Source organism: Chiloscyllium plagiosum, unplaced genomic scaffold (assembly GCF_037043375.1).
Source record: "Chiloscyllium plagiosum isolate Xiang-an unplaced genomic scaffold, Cpla_swu_hap1 HiC_scaffold_22, whole genome shotgun sequence".
Lineage (NCBI taxonomy): Eukaryota > Metazoa > Chordata > Chondrichthyes > Orectolobiformes > Hemiscylliidae > Chiloscyllium > Chiloscyllium plagiosum.
In genome coordinates, this window is record NW_028270160.1 from 24585791 (window position 1) to 24599741 (window position 13951).

Sequence of the window (13951 nt, forward strand, 5' to 3'; positions counted from 1 at the left end):
ATAAAGTTTTGTTGAAAAAGGGAATAGCATCCAGTTTGTCAGTGACTTGAGAAAATTATGGAATGTGCATATTAACATAGGACGAAATAAACTAATCATAGATAAATAAATGTAACTTCAGCATGGTTGCAAATAAACTTTAATAACCAAATGTTTTTCCTTTATCATTTACTCTTCTAGCGTCATCTAGCCCCTGATGTTTTTTACCATCTATTTAATATGGCCATCCAGGAGTTTGACAGGCTACCACTTTGGAAGCGGAATGAACTTAAGAAGAAAGCTCACCTCTTTTAGTCAACAAAATGCTTGATGGAAATGGGTGACCGCAGAGGCCAAATAGCAAAGTAATATTTTGTAAGGGAAGCATTATGGAAGTTAGCAAAATCCCAATGCTAATGCAGATGACCAGTGCAAGGTCAGAGAAATTGATAGTCGTATAAAAGTTGCGATAATTTTCACCTGAGAATTCTATTTCAATTACCTTAATAACATTAATGACAGTAATATCATTTCTTGTTAAACAATAACTTTCTCTGACCTTTCTAGAGTTATTATAGATTGGTTATTGTAATGAATTGGATAACAAATTTTCTTTTATAAATAATTTGAATACTGTGCTTTGGAAACATATTTAAATATTTAGCCGTACTACTCTAAGCAACCTGCAGCAACCAGTGTTCTATGCCTTGCACTGTGAAAGCCTGGGTTTGTGGATACAAGTAGTGAGGGTTTTAATTTAGAGTTGGTTTGTACAAAGTTATGCTTTGGATTTTATTGCTTGAAAACTTCTACACTGTGTGCTGTTGTTGAAAAGATGTATGTACAGCTGCTATGCATAATAGTCATGTCAGAGAGAGATATACAAGAAAAAAATGACAAGAGAAATGCTGTTCAGAGTCAGCAGTTCAGGTTCATGGAGAAATGATAAAATGACTTCACATCAGTGTGTCACTTCGTTCATTTGTATTGAAAACAAAACAGGAAATGTTGAAATTATTGCCCAGATATTTTGTGTATCACGTTATTACTTGTGTCTGTACTTGCCTTAATGTTATAAATTGTCACTTGCACCGATTCCCTGAGTACCACATCAGTCCTTTATTATTTTGTACATTGCAAGTGTCATAAAATGACTATTTCATTTGCTTAAGTACTTTGAATAAATGGGCCAGTTTTCATATCATTCCCAGCTGATCTGCAGTTAAGAGCCTAGAAATTATAGCTTGGGGTGTATGTAATTATTCTGCACACTGTTTTAATTGAGGCAGTTACCGTAGCTTACTGTCACTATTGAAATAGTGCAGAATTAATACATTAGTGTTATATTGTATAATTTCAAGACTAATATATTCCCACTTCATAAAAAAAAGTTACATCATCTTTAAAAGTATGATATAGTCTTATAAGGATGCTGCAGTGTGCCTGCCAAAGATCTTATTTGGATTAGACCTAAATGGATAGGCAATTTGGTCCAGTATAGAGAGAACATTATTATATGTATATATGTACAAACTATAGCCTCAGTTCAATAGAAACCAGGCATGTGGAGTTGCTGCCTTAGACTAAGTTTTAACATGTTGAAGAATACAATAGGATAAGTGATACAACAGGTAAGCATCTTATCCTATCTGTGTTCCCACCGGGTGCTTTTTTCCATGTAAATTAGTTTTGCCTCCCTTTCCTGACATGATTCTGAAGTTATTAAGTAATTTCCCTGAAACAATATATTAGAATAATAGATTACAAACAGCCCCTTATAGCATTTCACTCATTGTCTTAGAGGCAATGGTGAGTTTTCAGTCAGTTTATAGAACAACTGAATTATCTTTTGGTTTTTAAATGCTTTCACTGAATATTACAATTAAATATTCAATTATGTAAATCCAACAATTCTCACTGCACCTGAAAATTATATCATCTTGTGTTTGTAAAAGAAAAATGTCTTTAAAAAGCAATTAAAATTAATGAACAGTGGACAATTCACCACATGGCTAACCCCAAACAATATTTTGTTCCTTCAACCAAACATTTCATTTGCATTTTAATTTATCACCAGGTATTCAATTGTAGAATTTGTATGCATTTTCTATATTTTATACATTATGCATTTTATCTAATTTGAAGTCTTGTTCTATTGGTTGCAATGTTTCTCGATACTGTGGGGTATAACTTTGTCTTGAGCAGTAATAGAAATTGGATAACAGCAAATCAACAGCAGGGTTACACTCCACTTGATATTCAGTTCCATGTAGTTTATGGAAAACAGGATTAAGCTAATGGCAAAATAGGGTGCCTAATGTCAGTGCTCATTTAGTATCCCTGCCCAATTTATATCCCAAAGTTTCGAAGGGTGCACGTGAAATCAATATTTAGTGTGTGGGAGACAGTTTTGCAGTAAAGCTTAACCTGCATGTTGTAAATTAGGTGTTAAGCTTTGAACCGACTCCAAAACGAAGGATAGTGAGGCTCACCCCTGCAGGGAGTCTCACTTTGTCACATACCACTATAGGTTGAGCCGATCCTTAAACTTAGGCTATGGCCCACCGGATAGAATTTCGTCTTCTCTGTATTTCTTGGTGCAAATCAGCCATTTATAACTCACTCCCAGCAGTACCCTGCATCTAAAGGGAGAAAAGGAAAGTTGAACTTGTACTTCAGGTGTCTAGAAACAGTCATCAAACCAATATTTATAGATGAAAGTTAGATACCTTTACATAGTTCTTTCCTCAATTGCATAGGATCTTCAGGCAAGCACTCAACTGCTTCCCCTGTCATCAGATGTTATCCACTAAATCCTAAGCAATGCAATTGGGGGATGGATATTTGGTTGCAGAGATCTCTGCCACTATTTCTTCTGCTTTTCTCTTCTTTGCAGGGTACAAAGTGTAGGAAAATAGGCCTCATAATCTGTTGCAGATGAAACACTGAAAACCATATCTGTGTGATTCTGATAATGGGAGTTTGTTAGTGATAAGTGATATGATTCTTATAGTCAACAAGTACTTGCCTGCTTGATATTGTATGGAAACTTACAAGAAGTCATTACATTTAGAGTTTTATCTGGTTCATTTGGATATAGTACAAAGTTTTAAAAATGGACCTAATGCAAGTTGCCTCCAGAATTGTATGTTCAATTCTGCTTTATCCCCTCTGTGCTTTTTAATTGCAACTGCTAGCATTCAGATATCATGAAGTATGTAAGTTTTAAAATAATGATGGAATTTAACATCTGCAGGAAGCGTTCTGATTCAATTGGAAAAGTTAAGTGTAGGAAATGTGGTCAGATTTATAAAAGTTGCTTTTCTTTTAGTCTATCAGTGAATGCCATGAAGCAAGCAAAGTTGTCAGTGTTTTATTTATTGTCTTCGTTCTTTAAATTAGTCATACTAGTATGAATAAAAATGTGAAGAATCATGTTGACATTTTTGGCATAACGTTGGAGTAATACTTTCTGTTTAGAGTCACTGAGGCATGCCGTATGGTTGCTTGGTAATAGTTAATTAACAGCTAATATGTATTGTGCAATATGGAGTAAATATAGAAGTTAAGAATTTACAAGCACCAGACTGAGCATTTTGGTTAAACTGGACTTTGTTAGTTTTCTCATAAGATGTTGTAACTGGCATTTTCACATAATGTTCTGTTTAATATTTAAAACTCCAGTTTTAAAACACTTTCCTAAAACAAGTTAACACGTTACATAAAATTTACAGCAAGGGAAGATACCCTTGAGCCCAACTGGTCTGTGTCTGAGTTTATGTTCCACATGAATTTTCTCCTTTATCTAACCCTATCAGTAGTCTCATTTCAATTTCAGAATACAACTGAATCATTTTTAATATCCTGTGTAATATGTAGTGATGGGAGCTAATTTGTTTTACACAGATTAAGCTTCCAGGGCCACAGTGCTGAGAGACAAGCAGTGTAAAACTGTGACAGATGTCAAAGCAACTTAAAAAAAATGCACTTAAGTCTTTATGAGTTGATAATCATGGCTGTGAACCTAAATGCCTGTAACAGAAACAAACTACAACCTGATAATTGCCGAATAAAATGAAAATGATTAGTAATAAAGTCAGATTTCAGGGTGAGATTTCTGACTTCTCACCAAGCATCATTGGAGTTGATACATATTGCTGAAACTGATGGGCTGTCCTTGTAAACACTGATTACATTCTGACTAACTTTGTTTCATTAAATGAATTGTTTAACAAATGAACTTCTGCCTTATAAAATTACATTAAATGTCAAGGGTGTATATTTATGTATGTGTGTTTCTATTATAAATACGATTTATTTTCCTTGATCTCTCAGTATCACACCACTGTCCTGGCCAAGAGGTCATGTTGACGATCTGCTCAGAACCCATGGGAATATTTCTATTCAGCCTATCTCCATCTCCCATTTCTATTTTCCCTTTATGGAACTCCATTCCAGTGCCTTCTCATGACAGTGTGACTGAGACCATTAACTCACTGTGTGCAAAAGTACAGGTGGCTAGTTTAGGGAAAGGCAAAATTTAAACTGGTCCAGTCAAGAGCTCAAAAACTGTGTTTGAGACAACATAGGAGAAGCAGTACCTTACATTTCATTGTGCCATACTTAATGTGGGAAGGTGTGAATGACAAAAACGTAGCAATTATAATTTGTCCACAATAATATCCTTTGTCTTTATTTTGACAAGGTTAGTTGAAGTCAATGGATATACTGTAATATATTCAAATAAATTAACAGTTGTATTCACCGTTATTTAATTGCATTTATCAGAGAAAAAGCATCAAGAGAGATAAGTTTATGAAAGCAATAAGTGCCTTGGTCTTATATTTGATTTCATTCTAAAACAACTATCAAAATGAAAACTTTAAATTGTAAGTTTTCCAAGTTAAACAATTTGTACTTATTTTTTCAGTTAATTAGGAAGCTGATCATTTTCCAAACCTCTGTGAAGAGTTCCTTTACTTTGCTGTATGATAATATAAATTTCCAAGCCAATTTTCCTCTCCTGCATTTCTTCAGAAGATATTCTAGCCTCTGCTTAGTATTTCCCATTTGAAACTGTCCCAGAAATGCAGTCGAGGAGGTGATCAATTCATGAAGAGACATCAAAATTAAATTAAATCTTTCCACTATCATCTAATCCTTTTAGATAATTCATTGTTGGACCAAACTTCCACTAATTGCATGATTTATGCTGCTTTTAATTCAAGTTATTCGATAATGCATTTATATTGAATACAAAAAGTGACTTTAACTTATTATAAGTGGACTAATAGCAAATTGACTCCATGATGAGCAGTGAGAATTTGGAGCTATCACCCTGGAACTTTAGCTTAATTTGTGTAGTGTTTTGTGCAGAGGTACAATAATTTCAATGATTATCTCTGTGAAAGAGCAGTGGCCTGTAGCATTGATATATTTGATGTTGAGAACAATGTGTACAGATGATAAGAACAATCTAATTTGCTTTTGTTAATATTTTCTATACTTATATATTTGCAAATATAAAAATGAGTTGTTTCAATGAAACCAAATTCAATTGCAAGTCACTTTTAAATGCTCAGTTTTACCTATATGATTATTTTTAACTGCTGTCTTTGACAAAACCAGCCTCAACCAGTTGTGGTCTGTATTAAAACTTTAGGAAAGTATGCAATGTTTTTTTTTGTTAATTGTGACGAGAGTTGTCAATTTGAGTTTGATGTAATTCTAGAATGCAATTCAAGAAATAGTCAGGCTGTGACCTGAACCCTGTATTGGGTAATGTATGGTATACAGTCTTTGCACTGCATGACTCATTTTTGGCTACTTTATCCTGTTCCTAATCTCACACCTCACTCAACTTTATCCTTCATGTATGCATGACATAAACATCTGCAAAACAAAACATATGCACACCCTTTTACTTACAACATGTGGAGGCTAACCCTGATCACTTCTTCATATCTTGTCTATCCTGCTTTTCCCTCTTTTCACTACAATCTCTTTCCATTCACTACAACATCACCCCTGACTCCTACAGTCATGCTGTCTGTTAGTTCACACTCCCTTTCCTTGGGCCCACATCTGCATTAATGTTAATATTTTGTAAATGTACCATTAAATATTTTTGTCTCCATGTCTGATACCCTGGGCCTCACTGCAATCGCTCTCAAGTTTGTGGACCAAAATTCATATATTTTATGGTTAGCTTGTAGCATAACTTCCACATTTATAGTTAAATTGCTTTAAGATTGTGGGATGACCTTGGAACATAAAGCGAAAGCCAAAACTTGACTGCCACAAAAGTCTGACTTCAAGTCCTCCCTCTCCATTTAACCTCTGTAACTAAATCCAAGAAATTTACAGACTTATGTCTTTCCAAAATTAAATACATTTGCCCTGCTTTCTGCACCTCACTAATTGCCCATCCCTGCATTTTAATCAAACTTTTCAGACATGTTATGACACATCTCTGGAGGTCTTCTGACTCCAAAGTAGCCTATGCCACAAGAGTCCCATAGAAACATATTATAGAAATTGGAAACAAGTTTGTAAATGGCATCCAATTAATCTGCACAGAAAGCTGTCATTAACTTGGGTATGAGCACTGCCTTCATGTTATAATTTCTGATTACCATTGGTGGTTATGGTTGGTATTCTGCACTGCTACCAATCTTCCTTTCTAATTATTTTATAATCAAGCTGTTCAGGGGAAATTATTACATGCCTCTCGATCAGGTGGGACTTGGACCCAAGGCCAGGGCAACACTCTGCCACAAGAGCCCCCACCCTCTGTTATTTTACTCTTGTCTGAAATCAGATCTTTGTAGTTTCTGACCAATATGTATCAATGACACCTAACCACGTCACTTCAGAAACCCTGACTACAACAACGTTACTATCCGCAGCAACAAAAACAGAAATTGCTGGAAAAACTCAGCAGGTCTAGCAGCGTCTGTGGAGAGAAAGCTGAGTTAGTGTTTCAGGTCCAGTGACTCTTTTTCAGACCTGATTGTAACTAGGAAATGGTTGATATATATGCTGATGGTGGGGTGAGGGTGGGGTTGGGAGAGGTAGAGTGGCGTGGTAAACAATACGTGGAGATGGAGCCCAAAGAGAGAGAAAACCAGTCGGGCAGACAAAAGAATTGTCATAGCCTGGGAGAATCAAAACTTGGGGACACATTTTTAAGGTGAGAGGAGAAAGATTTAAAAAGGACATGAGGGGCAAATTTTTCTTTATACAGAAAGTAGTTCATCTGTGGAATAACTGCCAGAGAGTGTGGTGGTACAGTTGTTGTAGTCAGGGTTTCTGAAGTGACGTGGTTAGGTGTTATTGCTACATATTGGTCAGAAACTACAAAGATCTGATTTCAGACAAGAGTAAAATAACAGAGGGTGGAGGCTCTTGTGGCAGAGTGTTGCCCTGGCCTTGGGTCCAAGTCCCACCTGATCGAGAGGCATGTAATAATTTCCCTGAACAGCTTGATTATAAAATAATTAGAAAGGAAGATTGGTAGCAGTGCAGGTACAGTTACAACATTTCAAAGACATTTGGATAAAATCATGATTAGGTTTAGAGTAATATGGGCCAAGTGCAGGCAGAGAGGACTAATTTAGTTTGGGGACATGGTCGGCATGGACTGTTTCCATGCTGTGTGACTTTATCATGATAAAGCCTGGTTTGTGGGGTTGGGGTAAGGACATGTTGGGAGACGTTGTTCAAGCTGCAGTTCTTTGGGTTTTTTATTTAATATTATTATCCACATGACCATCTATTCAGCAACATATACTGGATAAGTTTAAAGATACAGCTGAAAATTGAATCTGCCTCATTCAGATCTCTGTTATGTGTTTCTGATGCGGACTTAAACAACCTACTAACTGCTTTCTCAAGATGATTTGCGGCTGTACCCAAAGCCCAAGGTGACAGTTCTACTATATATCCCATCTACTGCTATCTCACTTCCAGATTACTGACTGCTTTAAACCATATTTCAATCTGTCCACTGCCAATGCTCCCCTTGCCACTTTCTGGATTTTATCATACTTTGTCCTGTGGTTTCCAATTTTTTTGCCTTCCGTGTATTTCAGTTCTCTGTTTCAAAAGGAAGGACTTGCGCATTCAGCATTCAATCTATCCCCAGCTTTCGTGGTTCACTTCAGGATCTTCAGCCTCATGTTCAATTCACTTGGCCATATCATTCTGTTTGAATAGCCTTTTCCAACCATATGTCACAGCCCATACTCTTTGGTTCTTTGACTCTGGTTCAATGTTAAATTTAAACTTTCTCCAATCCACCAGTGAAGACTGAGCCTTTAGTCTTTATGGTTAATCGGAAGTTCTCCTTCTAAATCATGTTGTCTCTTTGCTACTTTGAAAGGCCTCCAAAAAAAATGTCTTCAACAATGCCCTGTGTCTCTTTCCTTTCACCTCGTCCTCCACTTGCTGTTTGCTGTTCACACATCTTTGGAAAGTGCTCCATCATTACTTTTCCATATGGGCGCAATATAAATCTAAGTTGTTAACAATTTGACAGGATAAAACATCATCTCATAATATTGAAACTTAATTTAATTTGGACTTACTGAAGTCAGAAAAATAAGCTGTTACTCAATTTTATTCATTGGATTTATTATATTGCATTGTGTCTAATGATGGGCAGCATGAACTACATTTCCTCAAAACTTGTCAACTTTATTAACTTTAAGCAAATAGTTTCAGCTGCAGCTGTATAGTTTTTGTTTCATGTTTTCTGTAGTTTACCATGTATGCACAAATTGAGAAGTCACATTGTCACTCTCTTTGATTCTTTTTCTATAAATAATGGCGATTTACTTCACTCAATATCATTGCAATGCAAGGAGCACATACGTATTGCCCTTCTACACCATTATAGTCTGTGTTACTATTGTATTCAACACAAATAAATAAAGAATGTTTTGTGCTTTATTCTTAAATGTTGTGATTTTCTTTCTATCATTAAGAATCTTGAAGTTATTGGACCTTTCCTTTTTGAGATAGGGATTGGTATTTGAAGTCTTGACTGGCTTCGCCAATGTTTATGCTTAAATTCCCGAAACAGGTTTCATAAGTCTTGAGTGAATGATACAGAAAGAATGAAAATTTTTCATTAATTTATAATTAAAATATTTGGTTTTTGAAAAATTTGCACTTTTTTTCTAAATTTCTCAGGAAAGAATTTGCTATTTCTTTGGTACAGGTGTCTTCCCATTCAAAAGAGTATCTCCTTTGAAAAAGGGATTGGCTATGACATTGATACTTTGAGTATAGTTCTAGATAGCTATTACTTAGAAATTAAAATGAAATATGAAGGAAGAACATGCAAATGAAGGGCTGAATGGCCTACTCCTTCTCGTTTCTGTGCAAAAGGTTTTCCTCCTTGATACAAATCAAAAATTGTATGTTTTGTTATGATGAGCCAGCAGGTACATTACATTTATGACATGAATTTATTGTTTTTCAATATAGTATAGACAAGTGAATTAATATGTCAATATGTGATTTATTACATTGGCAATTTAGTGTATTTTCTTATAATAAGGGAAACAATGGAAAGGAGCTATTAAGATGATACAAATGATATTTCTGTTTAACCAGCTGACTCGCGGATTCTAACCTTACTTTCTAATTTTAAGTCTTGATTGTATTATGACTGACCCCGGACGCAAATAAGCACAATGTTCATCATTGCAATCTGTAAATTAGTAAGAGAATCATTTGAAACCTAATATATTTATTAACACGTCTTGCTAGAAACAAAATCTGCTCATCACACATCTATCCAATGAAATTTATAAACAAGTTGATATTGTTTTTATGTGAGTTTGCTTTTGATAATGTGGCTAAATAACATTTTGCTTTCAAGCAAGTCTATTATTACAATCATTACATATCCATTTCAAATGCAGAATGTATTCATGAAATTGATCTTATTTCCATTAATAGAAAGACATTCAGACACAATACCCCAAAACATTGGGTTTCTGTCACAACATTTGTAATTTTATTTTGCCTCAAGCTATTTTAAATTCTAGGATGCCTGGAGGTGAGGGATTGAACTGGAGCCGATCTTTAAACACACAAAAACAGAAATCGCTGGATAAACTCAGCACGTCTGACCACATTTGTGGAAAGATAATAGTGTTAACTTTGAGTCTAGTGACCCTTCTTCAAAACTGAAATTACCCAGGAAAAGGTTGTATTTGTGTTGATGATGTGGGGGGAAGGAGTGAGTGGACATGTGGAGAGAGAACCCAGAGAGAGATAAAAAAAACCAAACAAAGGAAATGATATAGTAAGCCAGGCAAGAAAAGAAGCTTGATAAGTGAGGCCATGAGTGGTGAAAATGGCTTGGCTGAGATGGAAGCAACCCATGTCATGACAGGATGAGGACGTGGGGTTGGGTAATAGACATGGAAGTAGAAAGTTAAAAATCACACAACACCAGGTTATAGTCCAACAGGTTTATTTTGAAACACTACCTTTTGGAGTGCTGCTCCTTCAGGTGGTTGTGGAGAATAAGATTGTAAGACACAGAATTTATAGCAAAAGTTTACAGTGTGATGTAACTGAAATTATATATTGAAAAATACCTGGATTGTTTGTTAAGTGTCTCATCTTTTAGAATGACCATGTTGGTTTCAGTTCTTTCATATGTAAAGCACAAAAATTTTTTTAAAAAGTTACATTCTCAAGTGAACTTTAACAATTGGTGTTATGTCGGCCCAGAGAATGCATTGAAGGTGTGACCTTCCCTGTGAGCTGTCTGTGCCACAATGGTCAGACTGATTCTAATCTAAAAAACAGGTTTACAGAATCTTACATGGACTCATGCAGTTTTTGAGCAAAGTAAAATGTAATTCTGCAAGTACAAATTCACCCCATAAACTTATTTGTGCGTGTGGGTGGCTGTGTATGTTTGTGTGTGGTGGGGAGGGGGTGTTATGAGTGTTTGTGAGAGCGTGTGTGGATGTGAGTGTAAAGGGGGTATAAATCTGTGAGAGCATGTGTGTGGGAGTATATGTGTGAGCGTATGAGAGAGGGTCTGTGTGTGTGTATAGTGCAATGGGGTCACCTGTAGTGTGACATGAACCCAGTGTCCCAGTTGAGGCCATCCTCATGGGTACTGAACTTGGCTATCAGCCTCTGCTTGGCCACTTTTCATTGTTGCCTGTCCTGAAGTCCACATGGAGGATGGTCACCTGAAGGTCCGAGGTTGAATGTCCCAGACCACTACAGTGTTCTCCGACTGGGAGGGAACACTCCTGTCTGTTGATTGTTGTGCGGTGTCCATTCATCCGTTGCTTGACGTGTATGGTCAAACTGTCAGGAAATATATAAATCATCAGCCATACCCACAAGGTAAGAGCAGAACATCACCCTATCACAATGCAACGCCATCCATTCTCTCAAAACCAATCACAACATTGTCATCAAACCAACAGATTAAGGAGGAGCCATCATCATTCGGAATAGAATAAACTACTGCAAGGAAGTGTACCGACAACTGAACAACCAGGAACACTACAGGCAACTACCGGCCGATCCGACCAAAGAGCACACTCACGAACTAAACACATTGATCAGGACTTTGGATCCAGTTCTTCAAAGTTCCCTATGAGCACTCATTCCACGTACTTCTCATGTTGGCGACATCAACTGCCTTCCAAAGATACACAAAGCCAATACACCAGGATGTCCCATCGTATCAGGCAATGGGACTCTGTGTGAGAGCCTCTCTGGCTATGTCGAAGTCATCTTGAAATCCATTGTACATGGGATCCCCAGCTTCTGTCAGCACCCACAGACCAGTCAAACCGGAAACATTCCTCATCACAATGGACGTTTCAGCACTCTACACCAGCATCCCCCACAATGACAGCATTGCGGCAACAGCCTCAGTACTCAACACCAACAACTGCCAATCTCAGAGCACCATTCGACAACTCATCTGCTTTATCCTCGATCACAACGTCTTCACCTTTGACAACCAGTTCTTCATCCAGACACATGGAACAGCTATGGGGACCAAATTTGCACCCCGATATGCCAATATTTTCATGCACAGGTTTGAACAAGACTTCTTCTCTATGCAGGACCTCCAACCAACACCAGGTATATTGATGACATTGTCATCCCATGGCGAGGAGTCGCTGATAAAACTATACAATGATATCAACAAGTTTCATCCCACCATCAAACTCACCATGGACTACTCTCGACTATTTGTCTCATTCTTGGAGACATGCATCTCCATCAAAGATGGGCACCCCAGCACCTCACTCTACCGCAGACCCATGGATAACCTTATGATGCTATACTGCCTCAGCTTTTACCTGTAACATATTAAAACAGCCATCCCCGATGAACAAGCCCTACACATACACAAGATCTGTTCAGATGAGGAGGAACATGAAGGGCACTTGGAAGTATTCAGGGATGCCCCCATAAGAACGGGGTACGATGCTCAACTCATCAACCGCCAGTTCAAAAGTGCCACAACAAGGAACCGTAATGACCTCCTCAGAAGACAGACGTGAGCTGTGACCAACAGGATACCCTTCATTGTCCAGAACTTCCCAGGAGCCAAAAAACTAAGTCATAGTCTTTGCAGCCTGTAACACATTATCAATGAGGATGAGACCTTGCCAAGACCTTCCCCACACCTCCACTTCTCACCTTTAAACAACCACCAAACCTCGAACAGATCATTGTATGTAGCAAACTGTCCGGCTTTCAGGATGATACCATACAACCCTGTCATGGTAGATGCTGCAAGACGTGTCAAAATGTTGACACAAATACCACCATTACGCATGGGGACACCTCCCACCATGTACGTGGCAGGTACTCATGTGACTCAGCCAACGTTGTCTATCTCATACGCTGTAGGCAAGGATGCCCTGAGGCATGGTATATTGGTGAGACTAAGCAGAGTTATGGCAACGGATGAATGGACACCACACAACAATCAACAGACAGGAGTGTTCCCTCCCAGTCAGAGAACACTTCAGCGGTCCAGGACATTTGACCTCGGACCTTCGGGTGACTGTCCTCCAAAGTGCACTTCAGGATAGGCAACAACAAAAAGTGGCCGAACAGAGGCTGATAGTTAAGTTCGGTACCCATAAGGAGGGCCTCAACTCGGACCTTGGGTTCATGTCACACTACAAGTGACCTCATTGCACTATACACATACACAGACAGAAACACACAGACGGACACACACATACACTCACGCAGACCTTCTCTCATATGCTCACATGTACACTCCCACACACATGCTGTCACAGACTTATACCCCTTTATACTCACATCCACACACTCTCTCACAGACACTCATAGCACCCTCGCCCCCCCCCCCCCCCCCCCTCCCCAAATACACACACACGCGTAAGTTTAAGGGGTGAATTTGTACTTGCAGAATTACATTTTACTTTGCTCAAAAACTGCATGAGTCCATGTAGGATTCTCTAAATCTGTTTTTTAGATTAGAATCAGTCTGATTATTAAGAAGGAAATATGCAGAGAAAAAATGAGGTACATAGGTAAACTGGCCAAAAATATAAAGGAGGATAGTAAAAGCTTTTTTAGGTATGTGAAAGGCAAAAAAATGGTTAAGACTAAAATTGGGACCTTGAAGACAGAAACAGGGGAATATATTACAGGGAACAAAGAAATGGCAGAAGAATTGAATTGGTACTTCAGATCTGTGTTCACTGGGGAAGACACAAGCAATCTCTCAGAGGTAACAGTGGCTGAAGGACCTGAACTTAAGGGAATTTATATTTGCCAGGAATTGGTGTTGGAGAGACTGTTAGGTCTGAAGGTTGATAAGACCCCGGGGCCTGATGGTCTACATCCTAGGGTACTGAAGGAGGTGGCTCGAGAAATCGTGGATGCGTTGGTGATTATTTTCCAGAGTTCGATAGATTCGGGATCAGTTCCT

General features: G+C 37.8%; 1 protein-coding gene across 1 annotated transcript in view; it reads left to right on the forward strand.

Moving 5' to 3' along the window:
• ablim1b (actin binding LIM protein 1b) overlaps positions 1 to 5123 on the forward strand; it is a 422940-nt gene extending 417817 nt beyond the window's left edge. The window contains exon 24 of the mRNA XM_087998863.1: positions 181 to 5123. Within this exon, the coding sequence (XP_087854989.1) occupies positions 181 to 294 (114 nt within the window). The 3' untranslated portion in view covers positions 295 to 5123. The remainder of the gene's footprint in view (positions 1 to 180) is intronic.
• Positions 5124 to 13951: the final 8828 nt, after the last annotated feature.